Below are 26,785 nucleotides of genomic sequence, written 5' to 3'. Positions count from 1 at the left end.
GTCTGACTCTGAAAAGCCCAAATATCAATTTGCTGCATAGTTCTAATTTGGAAAGGAAAACCAAAGAGTAAAGAAAAGCAAACTAGACTATTCCTTCAGAATATGCTAACATAATCCACGCTTGCATTATCTATTAGGTTTTTCTTTCAGTTTCTCCTTCTGCCTCAACCCTTTCTTAGGGAACAGCTGAAAACAAGTTGTCAGCAAAAGGTGCTTCTGAACACCAGCACCTTTCCTAAAACGTTGACTTTCATTAAAAGCTGCTGTGGTTGCAAAACTATCTTGAAAGCATGAACTGAGAGCAACCTGGGCACGATGTCTGTTTAAGCTTTCACAAAGTCTGAGATAATAGCTCTGAGAGATGTGAGCCTCACCTCAACAGGGTTTTCTCTTATATGCCTTCTGTTTTAAATGTGAACTTTCTCTACTCTTCCTGCTCTTCCAGGTTTAGTCACTGTCCAGTCAATCTACTCTAGTGACAAGGCATGCATTTACTGTGGGAAAGAAACCCTACCCAATTTTTCCCCAATTACGATAAAATAAGTTCCAAGTGACCTGATGGTCCTTCCTGCCAAGACAGACACCATGCCAAGAGGCTGGCTGGAATTGCAAAATAGATCAGCCTGGAGGGCCACCAGACCACTTTTCTGTCTGTAAAAGTGGCAAGCATCAGCAGCTTAAGAGAAGAGAGATGCAAACACACAGTAGGCTTATAAAAGTCAGTGTAATCCAAACCACAGATTTACCAAATCCTGAAACATAGCATTTTTTTTTTCATTTTCTGGTATGCTTCAAATGGATTTTTTCCACACATAAAATGTCTCTATATCTGGAAAACCCCCCAATCCAAATTCAGTCTTGCTAAATTATTGGCAGTTTTTTTTGCAGCAGAGTTCCAAATTCTGTGTGCTTTGCAGAACATACTTGGAGAGAGACGGAGGGCAGAAGAGAGGTAGAGAGACAGATGTACAGACAAGATTGCAGCGGTTTCCTTTCCCATGTATGCTTTCTGGTGTACTCAGCTTCACTTCCTGCTGCTGAAGCCTTTTGGTTCTGCAGCATCCCTGGGTGCAGGACACAGCCTGTCTTGGGGCTGCAGCTGAGCAGCTTTGGGCTGCTGCAGGAGGGTCCCTGCCTGACTCTCCCCACTGCTCCCCCATCTCTCCTGGCCCTTTAGTTCAGGCTGATCCTATCAGAGAATTTAACAGTGAGCAAGTTTAAGTTGCCTTCTTCACGGGCCTCTCATGGTATACAAAAATATACATTTGATGTTTTTTCTATCCCCCTCCCTGAGCTATATGAAGCACGTGGTTATGTGTTAAGGGTACAAAACCCCAAACAATTTCATTTATTTTGGTGGGAGTTGCCAATGCTGGTTGTTAAAACACAGCCAAAAACCATTGCAAAATGAAGGCTGGGAAAGTAAGTACTTGAAACCCAGAAAAATCCCAAAGCTAAGGTTTCTGCTGCAACATTCAGTAGTTTTCACTGCACATCTGTATGTTTTATTATTGTTTAATCTATATCCTGTGAGGTGTGTAGGATGTGTAATGAAGCCAAAACAATATTGCTTTGGAACGGTTAGTATTTGCAATTTCCTGACTTTTGAATATTTGATTTTCTTCATCCTCGGTAATGCACTAATGCTGTTTTACGTGTTTAATATATAATTGGCTTGATTATTTTCTTCTTTTCAACTGTCGACAGGATTAGTTTCTGAGCAAGAGTGAACAGAATAACGCTTTTTCTCTGGCCCAGTACCACAGAATCTATTTAGTGCATTTTTTCATTGCAGTGATACTATGCTGGGCGAGGGAAACAGAGTGTAGGTGGGAATTTGGCTGCTCAGTGCCTCTCAGATGAATGAAACTTGGAAGCCTCTCAAGGACAGCGTTCTTTTTCCTTCCTTTCCAAACTCACTGGAAACACTCGAGGGTATAAAGCTTTTTAATGTGTGTTTATGGGACGGTGCGTTTACTTCAGCGCCTTCCCCGGCCGCACCACCTCTTGAGCAGTTCGGGAGCCTGTTTGTTTAGCACTCGGTAAAAATAAGAAGCTAAACAGATTACCGCAGGTTAAATTAACATTTATGACCTTTAGCATGAAAGGCTCCACTTTCCCGCTGTGCACGAAGAATGTAGAAGGGATGCTAAGATGTACAAGCCAACACGCTCTCCGGGCTCGTCTGAGGAGTTACTTTGCAGCGGGTGAGGGCGTCCGAATGGTGGAACGTGCCGGCCGCGCTGCTGCCGTACCTGTGCGCTGCCCTACCCCACCTCCGAGGGGCCTCCGCCCGGGTCCGCACCGGCACCCGTCCTGGGTGTTGCGGCCACCGCGGACCGGTCCTGGCGTTCCAGGGCCCGCGCACCTGCCGCGGCGGGCAGGGGCTGCTGTCCGCCTGTCCCTGACAGGGGCAGGTCTCCTGGCCCTCCCCCGCCGGGCTCAGGTGACACCGGCCCCGGCGGCTCCCCGGGCCGCCGCGGAGCTTCCTGCTTCCCAGAAGGTGCCGGAGCGACTGCAACAGGAACTGAGAGACGGGGGGAGGAGGCGGTGCCGCCGCTCCGCTGCAGTCGCGGCCTGAGCCGGGGGAGCGGAGCGGAGCAGCCATGGGCCGCCGCCAGCCGCCGCCGCGCTGAGCCGCCCCCGACACCGACGGCAGAGGGGCCGGCGCCGCCCGCTCGCCCTTGCCGGGCGGGGCGCTTCTCGCGGCGGGGCGCTGGAGCAGCCGCGGGGTCCCGCGATGTGACCATGGACAGCAGGTTCAAGTGAGTGTGTGTGTGGGGGGCGACCGGCAAGGGGTCGCGGCGGGGCTGTCAGGCGCGGCGGGCCGAGCTGAGCTCTGCGGCGGGCAGGCGGCGAGTAGGCCTCGCAACCGCCCCGGCCTGCCGGGCCCGCCAGGCGGCAGGCGGGCGGGCATGGAGGGAGGGGAGAAGGGGGAGCGCACCCGGCGGGAGCGTGCGAGGGGCCGGGCGCGCTGCGGCCGCTGAGTGACAGCGGGGCGGGCGGCAGGCAGCGGGGCCGGGAGCGGGCGCTGCGCGGCGGGCCGGGGCGAGGCGGGACCCGTGGCGCGGGGGGAGCGGGGCGGCGCCCCCCAGGCTGGCCCGGGGCAGGGGGAGCAGGCGGCTCCAGCCCCGGGCCTCTCCGCTGCCCTTTGCCGTGTCCTGCAGCCACAGGGCGCCTGCCCTGGCATTGCCCGCCCGCCGCTGCGGGGGCACCGCGCTCCTGCAGCCGCCGGCCTCGCCGTGCCGTTCCGTGCCGTGACGGTCACAAGTGAGGGGCCGGGAGGAGCAGCGTGTGCTTTGTGGGTCTGTGGCTGGGGAAGGGGGGGACCATTAAATAGTGGTAGCTGGTTCCTGAGGCGCCCACCAGGCGCGGGCCCAGCACCCTGCATGGGTCGCCGGAGCTTCCTCAGGCCTGGGTAGTGACCTTGCCTGCAGGGCCTGGCGGGCTAAGTTTGGTAACATGAATCTCTCCAGCAGCTACAAACCTTCTTGCCATTGTCGTAAGGCAGGTGCAAATGAAGGTTTTTAGGTGTTTGCAAGCACTGCTGTCCAGCCTTGCCCTTCAGGAGCGGCCCCTGGTCTTGCTGACATTGGAAATTGACAAGATGTTAAACACGGGTTTTGGAAATTGACAGAAAAGTGTCCGTGTAAATATACCATGAATGAGCAGGCTGCTGCCGGGTAGCTGTAAAGGAAACGAGAGACAGTCTGACAATGCTCAGATTAGTTTGACACATTTTTGACACAAGCATAGTGGGATGTGAGGAGTAAACTTAGAAGCATTTTTCTGCAAAAGCAGATTTCGAGTGGTATAGTGAAAGACAGAAGGCAGTGTTACTTCAAAGAGCCTTTTTCGTCAGGGTAGTTCAGCTTGGGGTTGAGCTAGAAGCACTCATCCGGTATTTGTAACACTTACTGGTACACATTAGAAAACCCAGCATTGCGGGGTGGGTTTAGGGAGAAAAGGAAAGGGGAAATGGCCTGAGAGTATGAACCCAGTGCCTGGGCTAGAGTGATGTCATGAGGAGATGTCACTGCTTTTAAGGGAAGGTTTTTTGTGGTTCGCTTTTCTAGGTGGCTCAATGAAGCCAACCCTTATCAGTTTCATTCTGGCCCTGCTTGCCAGCCAGAGGAACAGTGGCCGGACTTTAATGGCAGAGTAAATCCCCAGTATCCTGTATTTAGGCTGTTGTAACTCAGAGCAGAATTTGATCTACTACATACAGGATCAGTAGATAAAGGGTTTTCCCAACTAAACGCTTAAAAATGCGATGCAAAGAAAGATTGTGATACAGGCAGGTTATGTCTCCATAACCTGAATTTGACTATAATTGCATATCTCAGTTGATGATGGTCTATGAAAGCATGTACTGAATCAGTTAATTTGTGACAGCTTGAAATTTCACCTAGTTCCACATTTGGATGTCATTCAAAACTTTCTTTAAAGAAACAGCAGGCTGTTAATTTGCTGCCTGCTGTATTTGAAGCATTCTAGAAACCTGGAACCAGGTTTTGGGTTTTCTCATTTACCTAAAACTCCAGCTCTCTTCAGAGGGAGTGCTACCCAAGAAGGGAGTTCAAGCGTGAGCCTTTTATGTGGTTAAATAGATAATTGATATGGGTGCGGTTGTACCACTTGTTTTTAATATAAATAGCAGAGTGCTTGGTAAGCAGAGGGAGGTGGGTGGTAGACTAATGGCATTTAGAACTGTTTTAATAAATATTTAGTTTGGGATTAGGTTGAGTGTAAATTGCTGTTGGGCTATGCAGTTTATTAACAGGTGTGTATTTACTGGGGAGGTGAAAGAGGCCCTGGCCTTCACACTGGCCATGATGGCTGCTGCAGATATGGAGGCTCCATCCTCTTGGCCAGCTCGGGGTTGTGTCCATCCCTAATTATTGCATTAATGTTTTCTCATTCACTGAATCATGCGTGAGATTCAGCCCTTAAATTTAAAGTTAAAGATCAATATCTTGTGAAAGAAGCATCTCAGTGATTCTCAGCCTTATGGAGGTAGTCATATACATTTAAAGGGTAATGGCTGAATTCATGCAATTACAGTGGAAGTCTAATGATGAGCTAGTTCTATTAAGTAGAAATAAAATGTAGCTCTAGAAAAGGCTGCCCTTGCCTCCATTAATATGTTTCAGATTGACTGGTGGGGATTTTAGTAGCATTTTTTTCCCGACTGTTAGCCGTGGTATGATGGAGTGACTTAAAAGCTATTTGATGTATAATGCAGTGATAGTATCACTTAAATAAATCAAACAGTTTAGCTTGTTTATCTTCCTTATTCTTTCTTTTTAAGGCTGTACAGGCAAATGTGACTTTATTTTTCCTTAGAACTAATCTGATTTCTAATTTTATTTTAATGAAATTTATTTTATTTTAATGCTATTCTGTGCAAATAGAATGGAAAAGATATAACACAGTAGAAATACAATCTGAAACATATATGTGATTAATCAATTAATTGTTTGCTTCTTCTAGGGAAAATCCAGAACGTACCTTTGATTTGGTACTGAAAGTAAAATGCCAGGCATCTGAAAATGAAGGTAATATACCCTGCTTATTGATGCTTATTTGTGGAAATGAGATGGGAAAAAAAATTGCATCCTGATCTAGTGTCATCTTATGTTTTGAATTGCTCTTGGATTGGGATTGTATGAGAAAGCAATTGTGGTTATTTTATTGCCTTTTAGAATCTATTTATGTGTTAAATTATAGTTGTAGTGGGTTTTTATTGTTATAAGCCATTTTCATCTTGGCTATTGTAAAAATATTTTTGTTCTGAGAGAAATACTTGCAAAGCTTGGACTTGAAATACATCTTCTACAGTTCTGAAGCCTTGAAATGTTAATTTTGTATAGGATTTGGTTTTAGCAGAACAATTGACTTCTATCAGTGGAATGTTAATCTGTGTGACAGGGAGAAAGTAAGTTCTTTTCTGAGCAACAGAGTCTTTCTAGCTCATGTTTGGCAGCTGCTTTGGTTTGATACATTATGAACAGCAACGAGTGCTGACTTGAGCTTATATTAGCTGTCAGTTTCATGTCTCTATAAGCACGTAGTAAGAGAGATGTAGCAATGCAAGAGAAGCCTTTTTCCTCTTGGGTAAAAAGAAGATGGTATTTCCAGTGCTGAAATTAAAGTGACCTCTAGGAAGTCCATTGGGGGAACTCGGTTTGTGTTCTCATCTGAGGTTGTTGGCCTTAGAAAAACACAGGGAGAGAAGAAGTCTTGTTGGGGTTGCGTTGTTGTCATGTTAGTCTGCGACAGCTCTATCTTAATCACAATTTTATAAACAATAAACTACATCTGAAAAATGAATATATTTCTTATTCTTCTGTGCTGGTGAATGCTGTTTATCACTGTAACACGTCAGAAGCCTGTAGAAGTTTATAGCCCCAAACTATGCCTTTTTTTTTCTTTTTTAATTTCAGCTGCCAATTCTGTTAGTGATGTCATGGGTACATGACTAATACATCTGCAAAACCTATTTTGTTAAAGCTGGAAAACGGTAGTTCTTTAGGTCTCTTCCTGACAATCTCAACAGGCTGCTTTTTTTAATCTTCCTCCTCTTCGTAAGATGGTTCATTTAGCTGCGGAATCTTGGTCCTGGTGCAGCCCTTGGGTATTTTCACTTTATTTGTGATCACCTAGTGATGTCCTTTGTTTTATTGCCTGCTTTTTTGGTTTGCTGTTAGTATAGACATGGTTTGGGGAATCAGATGGGCTTTCCTAACTCTGATCTTTGTTGTGGTTTTCATCATGGCACATTTTACCTTCTGTTCCTTTGCAGTTTTTGCCTTAGTAATTTCACAGATACTGTCTGTGTACCCTTCTTAGCTACTTGACTTCTGATCTGTTCCTTCTTGCATTGTGCATTTATTCTCTGCCTCCACCTGACATCCCTTGCTGGGTGCTCATTCACATCTTGGCTTAAGCCCAGCATCAACCTGAAGATTGTATTCCTTTTTTTTCTTTCCTTCCTGAGAGCTAGACTGTTGATAATCCTTTAAGGTCTTCATCTTGAAAAATGTGTGTTTTTTGTTTTGATCTCCCTTTTGACTTCTGATTTTTGCTTTGCATCTTTCTGCATCTGCTGCCATGAGAAACCACTTCTCATTACCTGCAGCACTGTGAATGACTGCCTATTGTCTGAACTGTGCTCGTAGTCACTTCCCCTGCTTCCCTTGGTGGGTGTTTTGTGCTGTTCATCAGCTGTCCTCTGTGGAAAGTAGTGTCTTTAAGAAATCTGTGTATGTCCTTGAACTGTGACCTGAGTTAACATGGAGACTGTATTTGTGACTGTATTGAGGGTGTTCCCTCTTCTATTCCACTTTTTGCTATCGTACCTTCTACCCCATGTGGGCTCAGTTGCTGTTTGTCTGTGTGGCCAAAGGCAGAAAGGGCGTCTGACACTGGAAGTGTTGGAGTCTGTGGTGTGTCAACTAGTGAGAGGTTCCCGGAGCCTGTATAGATTCTTACATGAGTCCACAGATCAGCCCAAAAGGGCAGTCCCCGTTTAACAATCGGATTGTGCTGGCTGAATATTCCTGCTGTACTTGATGACCCATCTGGGATCTGTTTTAATTTCTTTCATATTACATCTAATTCAGTTAACAAACTCACTCTGGTGAGGGCTTGACATCATATTTACATATGGTATTATGAGCACAGTGATGTATCAAATTAATATATCTGAATGTTAAAGTTATTTAAAGGAAATTCACAAGGACAAAAGTGTATTGTCTTCACCACCACTTCAGAGATGGAGCACAAGGCTTGTCATGCTAAACAGGGAGCTTTCAAGGTTGGTTTATTATAAGGCCTAGCAAATTTTACAGTTACCCTGTATTGTAGGTCTTGCCTTCAAATAGATTTTCATGCTAGGATAATCTTTTGAATATATCGTACTTGAAAATGTGATCCATTCACCTGTTTCTTTGCCCATGCCTCTTGCTTATGAAAGAGATTTGTGTTTAAATAAGGGCTTTCTCCCTCGCATCCCATCTGCTCCTTGTACTTGATCCTGAAGCTATGTCAGGGCTGAATTTGCAACATCACTGTCACCAGCGTTGCCGTGGAAATATCACAGCCACAAAATTATGATCTCCCTGCATGAGTGAGCAGCAGGAGAAGCTGACTTAGGGGAAAGGAAGACCTTAATGTGACCCATGTATCTTTAAGCTTTTTCTTTTCAGACTTTGCTGTAGTGTGCATTCTCCTTCATTTTAATTTCATTGTGCCAGCGTGTTACTGTTCTAACAAATAACACTTGAGGTAGCCTACCTACTGCATGTGTAGCTATTAATAAGGTCATGCTTTTATGGGGGCACTATAAGCCTGTAACAGTGTGACATGTTAAGAAATTTTGGTGTTGAAATTATTATGCTTTTGGGAAAGTATTTTTAGGTAATTTCTTAATTACAGCATAGCTCACAAGGAATGTTTATTTTTTGCATCTGACAAAGTCCTAGGGCTCTTCTGGCTATAAAGGATCATACATACATGAAATGCAGCAAGGTTTATATGTATAATAAAATGTGTACTTAAATCATGCCACTAATTATTTCCAAAATTGGTTTCTATTCAGTGTAAGCGCCTAAGACGTTTCATGTAGGTTAAAAAAAATTTACCTATTCATGTATCATAGGTAGCTCCTGAAGTGGTTTGAGGTTGAGCTGTGATAGCATGTCTAGTTACAGCTGGATCAAAATTTTGTTTTCCCATTGGGTATCTGTGTTTTTGGCATTCAAGAGTAGCTTGCATACTTGAATATTTATTTCTTAATACTTTATTACTGACTGGCTAGATCATCCTTTTGGGCTTCTCTTTCTCTGTTTTAAACTACAAGAGTGTATAACAGCATTTCTGGAATAGTAATCTTCTAATTCTTATTTTTGAGCAAGAGAGAGAAAAGGGTACTCTTTATGTAAGTATTCTTACAATTGAACACTCAGTTGAGCTAATAGCATGAATTGTAGTATTTTTTTACTGTTTCTGTCAAGCTTTGTTTATTCTTCACTCAGGTTATATAAAAAAATTAATATCTACTTATTAGAGGGGCTTAGTGGCTATCCTTAGAACAAAACAGGATATGGGTCCCTCAACAGTACAGAATTTAGTCTGTATTTTCAGACTGAATGATGCTTTTGATATTACGCTACAGGAAAGGCTTAACCTTGAAAGTTGCATTTCAGCTATATTTAGTTAGACAGTTGCATATATTCCAAACAGGAGAAAAAAATCCCTTTAGGACCAAAATCAGATTGTAGCCTATGACATAACTTCCAGTCCTTGGCAGCATGGTCAGGATGGTAAGCATTGATTAACATGATGTGTTGCAACACAGTAACGAGTTAGTGTGACAACTTTTTATTGGGAAAATTCATAACCCAATGCTTGCAAAACTTTGAGATTAATTAACTTCTGTTCACCAGAGTTTGCTCAGTGACTGGGATATCAGTGGTAAGCCATTCTAACAGCCCAGTATTTGTTAATAATGAAATTGGCTTGCAGTGTCAGTAGCACTTAATAGTAAAAGGTTTTACATTGCCTCCGAGGCAGTTGCAGATTTGTGTAACTCTTCCCTATGTCACTTCTTAATGAACAAGAAAAAAAAAATAAAAGAAATAGCAAAAATGGGTGCCCGTTTTAACATCACCAGCTGGCCCTCTGTATTAAATTTTTACTTGCAGACCCAAAGGATGACTCGATTAACAGGCAGTAATATTATTGAAACTGTTGTGTTATTTTAAGGATGAGCATTGCTCTTTAGTTTTATGGTAAAAAGATGCAAGTTTTTTGTACTTTGGGTTGAATCACTCTTTCTAGGTATCAGAAGTAATGCAGTGTTGCAGTTGTCCTGAGTACACAGTCTTACATGATGCTATTGATTCAAGCTTGCATGACAGCTGCACCTACAGCAACTTTCCTCTTCTCCTGACAGTCTCTTGTCTCTTGAAAATTATCCTGCACCTCATGCTATATGGTATGCTTGAGCCCAGAAACTGGCTAAACATAGCAGTCTGCACCTTATTTATTTCTTTTTCTTCCTTTCCTTTTTCTTTTTTCTATCCAGGCACTTCCATCATGAAAAGTAAAATGAATTTCTGGAAAGTTGATGTTTCTGAACTCCTCCACAAGACATGTCCCGAATACTAGTGCTAGTGTAATCTATGTGAAGAGTACATATTTATCTATATATCTATAAATATATACATATACAGTATGTGCACATACACACATATATGTATGAATTTTAGATTTTGATTAAATGTGCAAAGCTGAAGTTGGTAGTTTAACTGATTTTATAAACTGTATGTCCTATACTGATTTTGTTAAAACAGGATTGCAGAGGCCAAACACAAAAGGCAATGCAAATAGAGCAGCTAGTAGTAGAAAGACATAAGGTCTTCGGCATGTCTGTCCATGGTTTCCTCACTAGATGACTCAGATTGTCATCTAGTCATCTTCAATTTGTGTGGTTAAGAGAGTGTTGTTTGCTGCACCTTCGTTTTCTTTTGTTATAACACATATGAAAAGCAACAAAAAGGCTCCATGGAGTGTGCAGGTAGATCAGGGAATTCGACTGCTGAATGTTGAGGTTTGGGTTTGGGACTGTTTTAGTCCTGACTTTTCCAAGTTTTACTTGAAAACTCCTTTGAAATAGCAGTTGATTTTCTGTTCAAGCAAAGAATAATTGTTTAAACAAGGCTTGAAATTTGTTTGCTTTGTCTCTATTTCCTCTTTATTGCTAGAAGCCTTCTATAGCTCTAGGGCTACACACCTGATTTGCAGAGGTGTTTAAAAGGTTGTGTTCAATTGCATGAATAACTCCTGTAGTTTATCTTGCCTGTGCCAGAATGATAATAAATCTTTGTGATGCATGATCTCTAAATCATTTTTCTTTAAAAGGTCCTCTTTTCATTAAGTTTTCAAGGAAAATCTGTGAAACCCAGTTAACTGTATATTGGTGGAGTTAAGAACTGCCTGAATTAAGTTCAGGAATTAGAAATGCACAATTCTTTAGGTTTGATTGTGATCTGTGAGGTACTAACAAGATGTGTAGTTCTAGGAAGGTCCTGATTCTGGGGTTAAAAAAGTAAAAAATGAATGCAGTTCTTATTTCAGTCTGGCTTTGGTAGGGTTTGAATTTAGAGTCTTCCAAAGCTGCTTTCAGGATTGTGATCAGAGCAAGCCCTGTTTTTTTTTTTTTTCTTCTTCCTTTTTTTTCTCTTCACTGTAGAGAGCTGTTTATTAACCACAGACTCTGAGCCCATGGGTGTAATGTGCTGATCAGAGAACTCATTTCCTCTGCTGTACTTTAGTTTGCAGAGTGTCACTTGAACTGTTGAGAGAGAATTCTATCAGTGCAATATGTGAAGAAGTCTGCAGGATTTTTTTCTTAAGAGCAATTAGAACTTTTGATTTAGCTTTTATATACTGCCAACTGTAGTCACTCTTGGTTTTGACTGAAAGGATACTAAATAAGTACTGGCCTACAGAAAGTTGTTTCTCTAACCTTTTAAAGCACGCCGTGTTCTTCAGGTGATGATGAAGAGCAACAATATATTGCTGTGAACTAAATAAGATTTCTCACAAGTTTCATATTTAATTGTAGATTTTTAGTCTCAAATATAATGTCACCATATTAGAATTTATTTTACACCAATACAAAGGTAAAGGTGCTTTTTCACTTTATACAATGGTGTTTCAAACCCTGGGCTATCTGATGACCCTCTTAGAGGTAGCTTTTGTATAAGGGAGTTTCATTAAGATTCACATACCCCCTGCTCCAACTTACTAACTGGTATGTTGTTACTTATGTTAGTGCTACTTCCCTGCAACAGTTTCTTGTTTCTCCTCTTAAAACTTTCAAATGTGGTACCTAAAAAGCTTAGAAGAGGACATTTAATCCTTGTTTCTCTACAGGAATATTGATTGATGAGGAGCAGAATATTTCACAGTCTTTTGCTAAGGACTGTGTAAATGTTTTGAGGACAAAAGCAAGTGATGCCTGAGATTGTGCACCACTTTCTTCCTTTTTGACAAAAGCAAGATATCTATGTGCCAGAGTTTGGCTAAAGCTGTCTTGTGTGCAAACACTAAGCATACCTGTAAGTCCTTCATAAATTATAACCTTCTATGTAACTTTAAACCTTCCACTTGCATCTAAATGAATGCTTTCATTATATTTAAATTTATTTAATTGGCAAGCTCCTCAGGGTATGAACAATGTCTTCTTCAGTGTGTTTGGACTGTCACTATCAAAGAGTGGGTGTTGGAGAATTATGAGCAACAAAAACAATTAAGGCAACTATAATTCTTGCATCTAAGATGAAGATTGGCATTTTGATCCTTTTTACCTTTTCCTTTCAGTCTCCAGAGGCTGAGAAATGGAGGGCAGTCACTCCAGCTTTCAGCTTCTCTTCACAGATGCAAAAATGTGGAGGAAAATGTTGCTGCTTTTCAGCGCCTCATAGCCTACAGATTTTTTTTTCCCCTTCAGCTTAGAGATTCTTGGATGTATGTGTAATTTGGAGGTGGATGCAGATATGTGTGTGTAGGAGGGGGAAGGGTGAAGGCTGCTGGAGAAGGGGGTCAGGGAAGCTCTTTCCCCTATCTTCCCTGCATTCTTCACTGGGGAGAAGAGGCCTCGGTGGGGAGGGATAACCCTACTCCCTAGCAGCCAGAGGACAGTCCTAGGAGGAGCAGCATGCTCTGTTCTACTCCTGAGATTCCAGCTGTAGTAACGCGGGGGCAGGCAGTGTGGTATCAGTGCTGGTAGAGATGAATTATTCCCCTGCAGGCATTTCTCTGACTGTAATTTTTTCATGTAATGCCATATGCCACTTTCAGCAGTGTGATCAGGTTTTGGGCAATGAAATTAAAAGGGAAAAAATTGATGAGTTAAACAATAAAAATATGAACTTGTTATAAAAAGAATTTTTAAATGAAATTCACAAGAATGATCATACTAGTATTAATATAACTAAATATAAGCCAAAGGCAGCAACCTGTATCATGTAAGGTAGTCAATCAGTATGAAAGTCGATGTTCCTGTGCTTGTTTTAGTTTCATTTTAGTACTTAGCTATTTGAGATGGCTGCCTGGAGGGTAGTTTGTAGGCTTTTAAATTGCTTGCATTCAGGAGTGTAAAGAGTTTGCATATTTCTCTAAGCTAATGTCAAGCATGCTTCACCCCTCCCACACGCTGAAGAGTCTGTTTTACCTGGAGGTTTATCATTCGTTCAGGAGATATGTTATGCTGCTAGCTCTCTTCATGTATACTTTAATGGCTTGTCTTTCGTGTATGGAGAATTTAAAATCTTGAAAAGCTTTGAAAAGTAGTTAAAGTTTTAAGGCTTAAAATGCTTTTTGCAAAACCATAAGACGCTTCTCTCTCACTGACTTGAAGAGGCTGAAGTGTGGGGTTTCCTGTCTGGTTCACAGAAGTAGTCTTGAATTATTTTTCTTCTGCCACTGGGGTTGCAGGTACATGTAGATGCACGTGCTCATCATGTAACTGTTGGGATAGATACTTCTGTTTGCAAATAAAATAGAACATGACCAGGGTTACAAAGGAAAGAGCTAGATAACTGTTCATGAAGGGCTTACAATTCCCCGAGGCCAAAGTAAATTTTCCCACTAAAGAGCTAATGTTCCTTAAAATAATTTTGTGTGGTAAGAGCGATTGGAGCACAGCACTGCTTTACAACTAGTGTGTTAAGAATCTGTATGTTTTTGTGGTAGGCTGACATGTGATAACTCCAAGATCCATTTAAGAAGATGATATTTACAGGCACATGTTTGGGGTGGAAGATTTTTGCAACTGACAAATAAAGCACATGGAAACATCAACTTCTTATATTTGTCTTTGATTGTTTTTCCATTTGTCTTGGAACTGTAGCTCTGTGTTTTGAACTGAATAATTTGGGTGGATGGAGAGTTCTTATATTTTGTGATTCTTGTTTAGAAGAAAAGATTAAAACGTAATCCTGAATTTTATATGGAAAAGAGAAGAGAAAAAGCAGAAGTGGTGATAGAAAAAGGGCCTGAACAAGATTTTGGGTGTGGGATCTGTGTTTCCTGAGCCGGGAAAGCCAAGGCAGCATTTTACAGTCATACTGTCTTCCTTTGCAAAATTCTTAATCCTTGTTTGGAAGGTACTGTTCACATATTAAATCTGTACTTAGAAATAAGGCTTGGACAACGCCCTTAGATTATGTTTCCTAGAGTTTGAATCTGGATCTGGTTTCTTCATCGGAGTGGGTATTCACATATAGATTGTAAACTAGCTAAAATTACAACCTTGTATCTGAAAACAGCATATTAGTTAGGGCTTCTGTGTTTACTATGGGCCATATTTGACAACTATCTTAGTTAATGACAGATTTTAACCATCATAAAGGCATAATCATCATAAAGGCATAATCATCATAAAGGCATAATCATCATAACCAAGGTATTTTGCCACAGATGGTTTACCACTGCATTTCTTCTTAACTTCAGAATGGGAAAGGGTGACACAAAGAATGATTAATACTTCTGCTTAGCTTCTAATACAGAACAAGAAGTTCCTATTCATCTGACTTCAGATGCTGTTCATATTAAGGGTTTTATTTGCCATACTAGTTGAACCTGTTTTAGAACACATCTGTATATTGTAAAGTTATGGTGTCATTGTGTAGATGTAGGAAAATGTTTGCTTTTGGGAGGAGGCAGTTCTTTTTCTCTGATACAGGAAAGGCCAAATACAAAAATTTGCTGTCTTTGTATTTAAATACTGGATGCTAAATGCTGAATTTAACTCTGTTGCAAGAGTTGCACTTGACACAAGAGTAGCCAGGCTGATAGTGTTTATAAAGGTGCAGCATCATTTCCATTAGAAGTTGCAAAGGAAAGCTTAACATGTTAAGGCAGCTGTTTCCAGGAATGGAGTTGCATTATTGAAGAATGGTGATAATTTATATATCCTTGGGTTAAGGTGCAGTATAGAAAAGCAGATGTAAAAGTGTTTCATGTTACAGGGAATGTGTTTATGTTCTCTTTAAATGCAAAATAAGAAAAAATAGCAGTATAGAGGTAAAAGACAAGGATTATGTGACTTGTAAACTCACCTGGAGGTCTGTAATGAGTTTGAAATCATGGAGTGAAATTATGGTGCCTCTATAGTGACAAGAGAGAAACAGTTACTGTAAGTTATTCTTGCTAGCAGAAGCTGATCATTCATGCATCCTCTTCCTATCCTTTGGAGGTCATGTGGCTCCTAAACTGTGTATGTTTGCTGTTTGTTTGTGGTTTACTTCAAACAGCTAGCATGGCTAGAAGCAGCATGTGAGGTAAGCATCCTTCCTGCTTCTAGTGGCACCTGACAGGCTTGCTCTGTGGGTGCACTCACCATTCAACTGGTGGGGCTGCTTCCAGAGCTGACAGGAAATGTTTTTCAGGCAGGTCAGGTAAGGGAGAATAGGTGGGATTTTCATGCCATGCAGTGTAGCATAGGCTGTTGTTTCATCTCTCAGCGTTAATTTCAAGTTTTTTTGGGTTTGTTAAAAGAAGCGTGTTTGCCAGTTCAGGAACCTGAGAAAAAATGGGGATGTCCTTAGTCTCTCTCGCCATCTTCCCTTTTGGCTTTTGAGCTTCCAGGGTACTCTGAGTGTTCGAATTGTGTCAGGGTTATGTTATAAATTCCTGTCCTTTTTTTGAGGAACTGTGTTCAACAGCATCAACGGTGCCTTCCAGTTTTCTGTTCACATGGTAAAACTTAGCTTTTAATGTTAATGAAATTTGAAATTTTATTTTTTTAGTTTATGAAAAAACAAATACTCAAAGTTAGATCCCAGTCAGCCATGGTCAATTTAAGGCATTGCACATTTGGAGATAGATTAAATTTTCACTCTGTGTAAACAAACTTTTGTCTAAATAGCACAATTATGATAGGTTGTTATCATGCAGTAATGTATAGAATTGAAAATGATGAACAGTATTGTGACATGTGGGAAATTCTGAAAACCTTTGTGTCCAGGAAAGAGTTTTGCTGGTATTCGTATTCTAGGTACCTTGTTCCTGCAAAGAATATTGCCATATAAAAAAGGACTTTAGTTTCCCAGCAGCAGCAGCAGAGTTGCTTACTTCTCCAGCTGAAGCTAATGAACTTTTCCTGTCATGGCACAAGTAGGTGAGATGACAGTGGTTTTGTGCCAGAAAGGGTGAAGGTTTCTGATACTGGAAACCGAGTTAGGTGAGGTTCTGAGCATCCAGTTGCAGTTTCAATTAGGCACTTTTAATTGGTGCATCTGTGTAAACAGATTTTAGTTTCTGTGAGTGGGCATGTCCCATACAACGTAAGTACATGTTTACGTCTGCTTTTACATGGGGTGAGAGCCCTGTAGCATCTTGCAAGGTCTAGGCTAAAAATGCTTATACAAGTGTCAGCCAAGGGAAAAAAAGGTAAAACTAGCACATGCAATTAATAAGTAAGAAATTTAAAAAGATAATTCTCTTTTTCAGTCTTGATATAGGGTGCTGTATTCTCCAAAGAATGATTTGGAATACATTAGTTTGCATTCTGGTTGTGATACTTGAAGCGATCACCTCTGAAGTGCCTGGCTGAAAACATTTTTCACTGTCAGTAAAAACCATAGTAAATTAAAGCTTGCCTTAAACTCTCTGGCAACTGGTGATGGTGACTGTCTTCTTTTTAAATAAGCAATCTTGCGGCACAATGCTGGACAGTAACAGATGTAGCAATCTACTTTGTCGTTGAGAGTACTTGTCAGGCCTCACAATCTTTGCAGGGAATTTGTGTTGTGTTTTCAACAGTGAACACAACAGAAATACTTTTAGTTCCTACTGTTGGGGAAAAGGATGAAGGACAGGATAGACCAGGTCAAACAAAAATGAACAGCCAGAACTTTCAGTGGAAGTGAAATAGGATGAAGGTTGGAAATAGAAGGGTGAGTGAATTGGTGTTGGCCACTGCTCGAAGGCAGTGAATCCACGAGGATGGGCAAATCCCAAGTACTTGCTCTTTAAGTGGCTTGAGAACATGAACTTGGTCTGCTCATATATGATCTGCTTTATGCGTTTTAAATAGATGAGCAAGATCTGAAACTGCAACATGCTTTGAAGCTCTAGAAAGAGGAAAAAGGACTTTGCTTCCAGCCCTAAATGACTTCAGTTACATCTATAGGCTTGCTGGACTCTCCTAACATGGGACTGAAGGTGCCTCAGCTCTGAAATGCTGTTTTCCTCTGCATTTCCCAGAAAACATCTTAGTAACAGCACTTGCTCTCACAGAACCCAGGTACCCAGGTGTTTGGCTGGTGGTGCTTTCTATGATTGCTTGACTCTCGTAAACTGAAAAATACTCCGTGTGGTTATCTGTGTGAAAACAAAGATATCTTGTTATAAGATTATCTCTGCAAAAGAGGTATCCAGTAGATATTTTGTCTTTCTGCTGAACAGTGGCTGTATTTCATATGCTGTCCAAGTTTTAAAATGCTCAATAGCCCCTCTAAAGAGAGACGAGTATTCAGGATAAAAATTTGGCTGTGTGTACAGTCACTTCACTAATCTGTGGTTTGGGATTGCAGAATGTTCTGCGCATTAACCAGTTAATATCATCATTAATGACTTGAGTAAAAGAGAGTCTGAAATGAATTCAACCTAGGACAGTTGCAGGGGCACTAATTACAGTTGTATATATACCCTTACTGTATCGGGTGCAGTTCTTCTGGATTCCTGCTGGGACCATAACTGGGCTATGCATGAAGCCAATAAGAACTGCTCGCGTTGTGTCTTAAAAACGTAGTGGTATTTTATAATCTGGTAAAAGCGCATTGTTTGCTTCATGTCTCATCATGTGCACTTCTCTTTATAACTTAATATAACAGGGAAACTTGATACTGATATATGCTACTTCTGCTACTGGAGTTCTGCTCTTGTGTATAGAAATTGTTCATCTAAGCGTGACCAGTATGTTTTAATTGTCAGCACATCTTGAAATATTCAGCTTTCAGTGAGCAAGAATGCAATGGGTTCAGTGGGTCAGAACACAATGTGAATCATGAAACAGATACAAATTGCCTAATCTGAGCTAAATGTTGAAACCGTTAAATGTTACAGAAAGTGAGATAGTGCCTTTCTGTGGCTGATGTTCCAGACCCTCAATTTTTTCTTTTTAAATCCCAGAAGTATATATTCAATTAATCTGTTTCATGGGAATACTAGAAGTCATGTCATATATGTAAACCAAACAGAAGCAGCAGTGTACGCTGTGTGTTAAATTAATATTCCTGTAACAGAGCAATACTATTGTGAAACAAGAAAATAATACATCTTAGAAGCCAAAGAAACCACATTTGAAACATAAATCAATAGTTCTAATTTAATTACCCTGTCATATCTGTGCTTTATTCACCAACATTTCTGAATGATTTTGTTTAACTCTACAATGTATCAACTAGACATACTGGAATGATGCAAGTGTTGCAAATATGCAGGTTTAGGCAGAGAGCCAGATTTTATTCTCAGATCTACTTTGAGCACCAGTGGCTGAGAGAGATGAATATGAAATCAATGTTTTCAACTTCATTAGGTTCTTAAGAAAATGTTTACTATATGGCGCTGATGGAAACAGTGGTTTGTTGAGATACACTCATTGACTTTTCAAATCTGAACTTCTGAACTGAGACATTATAATATAATTTTTAATTATCTTCAAATAAGATATGTGAGGAGTGAAATATTTTTATAGCTGTGTTAGAAGTTATGGTCATTGATAGAATGCACAGGTATGTGTTAAAAATCTGCTTTATGTATGATAAACTCTAATCATCCCCTCTAGAAATTTCTATGCTCAGAAAACTGGTCGCATACACCAAAGATAAGGTGGTACAAACCCCAGTATCATACAAAGTATCAACCAGGTCTGGTTTTGAATAGTAGCAAGTCAACAAAGAAAAGCATTTTGTAAACTATTGATGGAATATCTTCCTAATTTGTGACTCGATGGCTCTGTAGTTATTAATAGGTTACAAAATCGTTCAGTGCTGGAATATGTTTACAGAGCTAGCTCTGAGTTTTTTCTTTATTTCTTTTGAGTGTCCTGTTATTGTCTGTGCTTCCTCCTTTGCATGTGTGAGGTTTACATTTTCATCTGACTTAGCAGCAATAATGGAGAAGGATTAAAAAAAAACCCTACATGGTAAGGGCCAGACATAATCCTAGATCCCTGTTGGACTTTGGGCTTGGGGGGGGGGGGGGGGAATTGTTCCACAAAGGTAAAACACGTAGTCTAGTAGGAAGTGCAAGCAGCAGTCACCCTGAAGGGGAGTGAAGAAAGCCAGGATCATGTTGCTGAAAGCCCGAGTGATGTGTTACTGTGGGCCACCTCAGTGAACTTTACTGCTAATAAGCATCCATTAGTGAAGTTCTGCAAAAAAAGCCACGTCTTTGAATAGCATTTTCCAGGAAATAGACAGTTCAAATTTGAAATGAATGAGTAATACTGAGCACAGTGCATTTCTTGGTAGTAGTTTTCTGGCACTAGTGATAGGTTGTAGAACAGAAGACAGTAATAGTTATCTTTCCATGGGCAGCTTGGAGAAAGCAAAAGCTGTGTTAGTTCCTGTGTGTCTGCACAGAAATTGTGTTGGTGTAACTGTAGTAGTAAGGGGAAGAGCGGTCCTGAAACTGTCACAAAGAAAATGGCATATATACACTGGTTCTCTGTGCTGGAAGTCAAGATATAAGTGTGTTACAGAGAAATTGCATGACTTTCCTGAGTGTTAGCTTTTCCTGTCCCTGAAGTAAGGGGTGTGTGTGTGCGCGTGTGTTTTCTAAATGTAATTTTTAGAGTATCAGGATATTGCCTACTTTTTTTTTGGTTTTGTTCATTGGTGACTAAACCTTAATTAGAAATGTATTGGCTGTAGCTAAAATACCTTTTATGAGCTCCCCTTCAAGCAGGAGCAGTGGGGGTGAAGTGTATAGTTAAGCAGTGCTTTCATCTCAAATAATCTGAGTTTGGTGGGTACGACAGCATATAATCTTTTAACATATTTAACTACTAAAAAAACCTTTTTTTTAAATTTCTCTTCCTCTTAAAGCCTCTTTATAGGCTATTGTGTGTCATGAAAGATGAAGGGACTGTGACTGTGACCTCCTTGAAGTGCTGTAGTATATACTATTGAAAATATTAAACAAGACAATACATGGTTATTACCTTTGCACCGCAACAGCCCTTCAGCTGCAGGTCTGTGTAAAAGTTATAACTTCCTACTAACCTGTGACTTCAAAAAGAAGGTTGTTCTAGGCCTTACCCAAGTAGGAAATTTTCTGGAAGCTTCATTAAAACATTGTTAATGTTGCTGATGCAACAATATATTTCCAAGATGTTTTTTCAAGATACTTATAATCCAGGGAAATCAGTAAATTAATAGCTTAAAAACTACACAACATTTTACCCATAGCTAATGAAACATATCCCCGGTTACTTACTGCCTTCTCACTCTTCAAGGAATAGCAGTTGCGAGAATGGTACCCGCTTTGCTTGCTGTTTTTACTGCTGGGGGCTTGGATGCCTTGCTGAGAGAGGTGTGATTTGCCACCTATTTCTTTTGGTCCCCTTTGTGGCAGAGGGAACTGAAAGGACTTGTGGCACCTCATACTATAGTCCCAGTGTTGCTTTGCTTCTCTGAATTTGTCCCGCTTAAGAAAGCTGGCTGAGCAAAGTGGGTGGGTTTCTGTGACTGTTAATGGGTGAATGGCTTCCGATGGCATATGGAGAGCAGCTAGAAAACATGGAAAGAAAATTCAATGAGCAACAACAGATTTCAGAGGGAACAGATTAGGATTGTGCTGGTGTTTAGCATCATTCTTCATGCCTTTCTTTTTAGAGGGGAGAATATTGCTGAACTCTTGCTCTCAGAGTTCAAGGTACTACACAGAAGTGTTACATTTAAGATAACAGTTTATTTGAGTTAAAGCTAGGTTAATGTGCAGAGACTAGTGAATTAGACTGACATTTTGTTAGTTAAGGCTGAAACTTGCCATATTGGTCATGTGTTTTTAGCATTTTGGAGTATCTGAGGATGGCTTCTGTTAATAACAGGTCATTACTGCTTTCTATGTAAAGCACAGGGTTTAAAAATAGATAATTCTGTTAAAGAACTTCACAAATGGATGAATCTACTATGCATTCTTCTTGTTATCAAAACCCTCCTGTTTACTTAGCGAAGAAATCACAGCCACTGAAGAGAAGGTTTTCGTAAATCTGGTGTAGAGTTTAATTCCAAAAGAGCAACAAATAAGTGATGTATTTTCTTACCCTTTATTAGAACATTTTTTTGGGGAAAAAAAGTGAACACTTTGTCGTCAGAATTTCCTTAAGTAGCTTTCAAATATTAACCTTTTTCTTTTTAAATTTAGCTGCAGGGTTTTGTGGTACTTGAAATGACTCATACGTTGTACCATGGTTTAAAAATATATCCCTTTCTATGTGTAGAACTGTAACCCACACTTTTGAAGCAGTTTTAGTAACTGACTAACTAGGATTAAAGTGACTGATTTTAGAGCCCAAAAGCAGTGGTAGATTAGTAATTCTTTGTGTATCTGTGAGTGTTCTAAGTGTTTTAGATGTACGTTTGTGTGTAGTTTACTTTCTTGCATTTGGTGCTTCTGGGATGGTGCATATTGTATAATTGTTTAGATGCTAATCTAATTATATGTTTGTAGATCAGGAATGAAGAACAAAATAAGTAATGTCTCAAATATAAGAAAGAACAAGATGGTAAACAATAGCATATAGATGAAGAGCAGGGCAAAGTAGGTCAACCACGTAATCAGTGCAGGGTGATTCTTAAATAATTGTTTTGTGTGGTTGGCACATAACTGTCTATAAAATAAATTATTTCTAGCACTTGAGAGGAGATTTCAGTATTTTGCTCAGTAGCTTAATGAAGTATCCCCTTTCATAGTGCAGTTAGTTCCTCATTTCGCTGTCATCTTCTTTTTGGTTTTAATTTTGCGTGTAAGTGTATGTGGGAGGAAGTTGTGACTGAGGCTTTTTGTTAAGGCCATGCTCTGTAATTTAAAGAACAACAAACTTCTGTGTTTGGAAATTTATCTTTCAGCAGTTCTGTGCAAAAGAAAGAAGTTGCTTCTCATCATCAGGACAAGTAAAGATTCTGTTTTTTTTCACTGCAGATGAGTCATCTGCGTATTCCTTGCTTTAATGCATGTGTAATCTATATGAAGGCATGTGCTCCCCTTCACATAACTGTTAAGACACCGGTTAATAAAACCAGCTGAAGTTAGCCACAGCAGGGGTTGTTGCTCGGTGCTTTGGTGATACTGGCCGGCATGACCTGAGTCTGGCTGAATTATCCAGAAGACTCCTTCCGACATGTGCTAAACTCTGCTTTCCATATCTGGCAGCTTAAAATGGGTCTGACGTTTCTGCAAGGAGCTCAGTGCGCAGTCTTTGAAAACAAGGCTACCTGCTTGGAACAGAACACCTGAACCCTCAGCCTGAAGTACAAATCCTTTCCTGCCCTGGATGCACCTTCTTTCCTGTGTGGATCCAAAACTAAAACATTACCCATTTCTAATGGATTCCCAAAGCATCAGGCCTCCCTTGCCTGTGTGAAAAATGCTGTCTTCCCTTGTCACAGATGAAAGGGGATGGCCTGACTGGAGGAGTGTTTGGAGGGCTGCCCCCCTGAGACGACTCCTTGTGATTGTGTACCTGGTGCGACTCCTTTCTTGTGTCTAACCCAAAGAAAAATGGAAGATGTGTTAAAACACAAATTCTAGCCTTCCAAACAGAAGAACTAGGAGCAGGTTTTGCAGTTCATTCCACCTGTGTGTGGCTGTGGGTGGTGGTAGGCACAGTGTTCTGTCTGTCACTGCCAAAAAAGTGCCTTGGTGGATGCCAGCATCCTTCCTCCACCATGCATACCCATGGTCAGCTGCTTAGGTTTGCAAGTTGGTTGTAAACCCAGACAGCTAGGGTTTAAAGCACAGCAGTTTTACTGCTAAACCTGGGACAGCGCTAATGTTTTCTCTCATGCCCAAATGTGGGCCTGTCTTGTGCAGGCACACTTGTATTTGGGCCTCCTTTGTACCCTTGGCATCTGCAGCTCCCCGGGGACAGTCCGGTCTGCGGTACAGAGTTTGCAAGCAGTTTCCTTCTGATTGTTTAAACATACTACTGTTCATAATTTGGGTATATAGGTTTTGTATTAGAAGAAATGGGGAGTGTTTATTTCCTTTTCACCTTCAGTTGCATCTTTTATCCCCGCCAAAGCTGCCTTTCTAATCTGGAAGTATAATTTGTTGAACCTCACCATGTGTAGGTGCTTTTCCATAGCTATGTTGTATCCTTTTATATTCTTTACTCAGTCTTTTTTTTTGTCGGATTTCTACAGCAGCAGGGTGATGATTCATGGGGTATTTTTGGTTCTCAGGTTTTTTCCCTGTGCTTGGAAGCAAGTGTTTGTCACTTTTACCCATGGTGGAGAGTTTGCTGTTTATTGTTACTGCTAACAGAGTATGAATACAAAGTTGTAAAAACAAACATCACCATCCGCAAACCAAAACTTTTGTGAGCTCTTTGTCTGTTTCTAAAGCTTCAAATCAGTAGGTCATCTGTTCTCACGTAATGCAGTTTGTCAGTGCATTTTTTTCCTGATGCTATGGTGCTAAAGTGGAGTCCAAGAGTATAAAAACTGGCTCAAAATGTGTTTTCAGTATTGGAAGAATAATTTTGGATATTTACTTCTAGCCACAGGGAGAATTTCAAAGTGTACTGATTTTAATGTCTCCCATGTTAATGTTTTTTTCTGTCAGTAACCTTGTTGAGTGCTAAAAAATAATAGTGAATCATAAGAGAAGAAATTAATTTCTGTTACCATACTCTTGAGTTAAGGCTCTGGACTTGTTCCTTCTCAGACTACACTTCTCAGATGTTTTGCCTATCTGAAATCAGTTTACACACATCCTCTCAGACAGGCCTACGTATGTGTGAAAATGGGCATCTTGTTGAATCACACTCACTGTGAATATTTATAAATGAGCAAATGAGCAGGGTTATAGTATTAGATCCTCAGATGTTTTCTTTTGTGGTGGCCACGCTGTTTTGGGGAGCTGATTTAGGTTCCTGTGTGGCAGTACTCAGCTTCAGAGAAAAATGGTTATTTTATAGTTTTGAATTCAGTGCCCTTGAGTTCTCACGTGAGAAATCTGTCTTGTAGTTACTGATTTGGCCAGCCTATTTAAGAGTAAATTGAATGCTGATGTATCGAGTTGAGCATCAATGGCTGTCTTGCACTGAGGATACCTTGTTTGCAGAGAAAGCAGAGTGCAGTGGACACAAAAAATAAGGCTTGTCTGATTGGTGGTTGTCGTGGTTTAAACCCAGTCAGGTAATTCGTTCGCTCACTTCCCCCCCTTTCTTGCCCTCCCCCTGCTCTCGGAGGGACAGAGAGGAGAATCAAAAGAATGCAACTCCCACGGGTTGAGATAAGAACAGTTTAGTAACTAAGGTATAACACAGATCACTACTGCTACCACCAATGATAATAATGATAAAGGAAATAACAAGGGAACAGAATACAACACCTCACCACCCGCTGACCGATAACTCGCCCCCCAAGCCCGACCAAGCTCCGACCGATACCTCCTCCAACCCTGCAGTCTCCCAGCCCTTCCGGCTCACTCCCAGTTACATCCTGGGCATGACGTGCTGTGGTATGGAATAGCTCTTTGGTCAGTTTGGGTCAGGTGTCCTGTCTCTGCTTCCTCCCAGCTTCCCCTCCTCCCTGGCAGAGCATGAGGCTCACAAAGTCCTTGGCCAAACCAAAACATCTCTATCAGCTCTGTTCCCGAGCCGAAAGTCAAAACACTGCACTGCACCAGCTACCAAGGAGGAGAAACATGACTGCTACTGCTGAACCCAGGACATTATCCACCCCTTATTCCATACCATTCACATCATGCTCAGATCCCACATTTTCAATATACCATCACTCTTATCTCAGTGCACTCTTATCTTAGTGCATGGACCAGTCCCTATAAAGCTGCTGCGTCCATCTGGTCCATGTCAGGCTCCATCTCTTGTAACAGTCTTCCAGAGCAGGAGAGACTGTGTGCAGTGTTCACACTCGTGAATAACCTGGGCAACAGTGTCCATTGTTAAGTCCACCCCTCGATCATGAGTCCATCTCTGTGTTGCATCTCTGCTCTGATGGCCTGAAGTGCCATGGGCCCACCAGGCTTAAAATAATTCACTGTCCCCTTAAGCAGTTTCTGCAGCTTGCTGCTGGGGACTCCATACAGCTGCCTTCCATCTCCGACGCTTCCAAAGCACTGGAGGGGCCCAGTGGACTAGATACTTGCCCATACTGTCCCACACACCCTGCCACTCATGACTGTCCAGCCTTGGAGAAAATCTTTTGGTCTCCCTATATTGTTGTCTAACCCCAGACAAGACCCAAACCTGACTCTGCTTAACTTTTGAGATCAGACAAAATGGTTGTGGGTAGAACACAGCCTGTGTGTGTGCCAACATGCTGATCCCCATCACAATCAGCAGGCAGGTCCCAAGGATACCCAAAGGCCATTCAGAGCCTTCAGAACTCTCAAACGATGCTGCTGTGCTTGTCACTGGGGCTGGTGTAGCTGCTGTGCTTGCCGGCTCTCCCACCACCGGCTTCTCTTTTCCTGAGTCCAGCTCTTCCTCCTCTGCCTTGCTGGGAAGTGCTGCGTGGTCTCCTGCATCCTCCTGGGGCTCGGCGGGCGGCTTCCGGGGAATGCTCTCGGCCGTCGCGGGGCTGGGCTCCTCCGCGGGGCTCGGCTCCTCCGCGGGGCTCGGCTCCTCCGCGGGGCTCGGCTCTTCCGCGGGGCTCGGCTCCTCCGCCGCCTTATCTCGCTGCTCGGCAGCCGCTTCCTTCTGCTTCTCGACCGCCCCGGCCTCCTCCACCGGCAGCCGTCCCCTGGCGACCTCCGGCCCCGCTCCCGCCGCCGCTTGGTCCCCGGGGCCGCTCTCCTGAGCCGCTTCGGCTGCCGCCGGCTCCCGGGGCCGCTCCCCCTCGGCTCCCCGCAGCCTCACGAAGATGGAGAGTAGGGCGAGGGCCAGGACGGTGAAGAGCAGCCGGACGGCCAGGTACAAGTCCACGGCCACGTCCGTCCCGCCCTGTTGCTGGAGCCCGCCCGTATTACAAGCCATTGCCATAAAGCACAGTGAGACAAGAACCTTAGCCCAGGCCCCACACTTGATAAACACTATCACAGCAAATACCGGCTCTACGTAAGTTACAACATTCTGAAGCTGTGAGATCAAGAGAAACAACTCTGATACCCAATAAATCAGCATTGTGACGAATGACTATTAATCCAGTCAAATCTGTCGTTATCTCAACCCTTCGTGCCCCACGTTGGGCGCCAAAAGAACTGTCGTGGTTTAAACCCAGTCAGGTAATTCGTTCGCTCACTTCCCCCCCTTTCTTGCCCTCCCCCTGCTCTCGGAGGGACAGAGAGGAGAATCAAAAGAATGCAACTCCCACGGGTTGAGATAAGAACAGTTTAGTAACTAAGGTATAACACAAATCACTACTGCTACCACCAATGATAATAATGATAAAGGAAATAACAAGGGAACAGAATACAACACCTCACCACCCGCTGACCGATAACTCGCCCCCCAAGCCCGACCAAGCTCGACCGATACCTCCTCCAACCCTGCAGTCTCCCAGCCCTTCCGGCTAAC

At 42.0% G+C, this 26,785-nt stretch overlaps 1 protein-coding gene across 2 annotated transcripts in view; it reads left to right on the top strand.

The window, feature by feature from the left end:
* Positions 1 to 2,362: 2,362 nt before the first annotated feature.
* DENND1B (DENN domain containing 1B) overlaps positions 2,363 to 26,785 on the top strand; it is a 158,264-nt gene continuing 133,841 nt past the window's right edge. The window contains exons 1-2 of one of the 2 annotated variants that reach the window (XM_061465561.1): positions 2,363 to 2,765; positions 5,494 to 5,558. In XM_061465561.1, coding sequence (XP_061321545.1) covers positions 2,749 to 2,765; positions 5,494 to 5,558 — 82 coding nt within the window. In that variant the 5' untranslated portion in view covers positions 2,363 to 2,748. The remainder of the gene's footprint in view (positions 2,766 to 5,493; positions 5,559 to 26,785) is intronic. The other variant, XM_061465562.1, reaches the window with a different exon arrangement.

This window comes from Pezoporus flaviventris, unplaced genomic scaffold (assembly GCF_033815535.1).
Source record: "Pezoporus flaviventris isolate CSIRO_AGI_PZ_B2104156 unplaced genomic scaffold, CSIRO_AGI_Pfla_v1 ptg000040l, whole genome shotgun sequence".
NCBI lineage: Eukaryota > Metazoa > Chordata > Aves > Psittaciformes > Psittacidae > Pezoporus > Pezoporus flaviventris.
The sequence above is the reverse complement of the archived record's forward strand: the minus strand, read 5'-3'. Positions and strand labels throughout refer to the sequence as shown.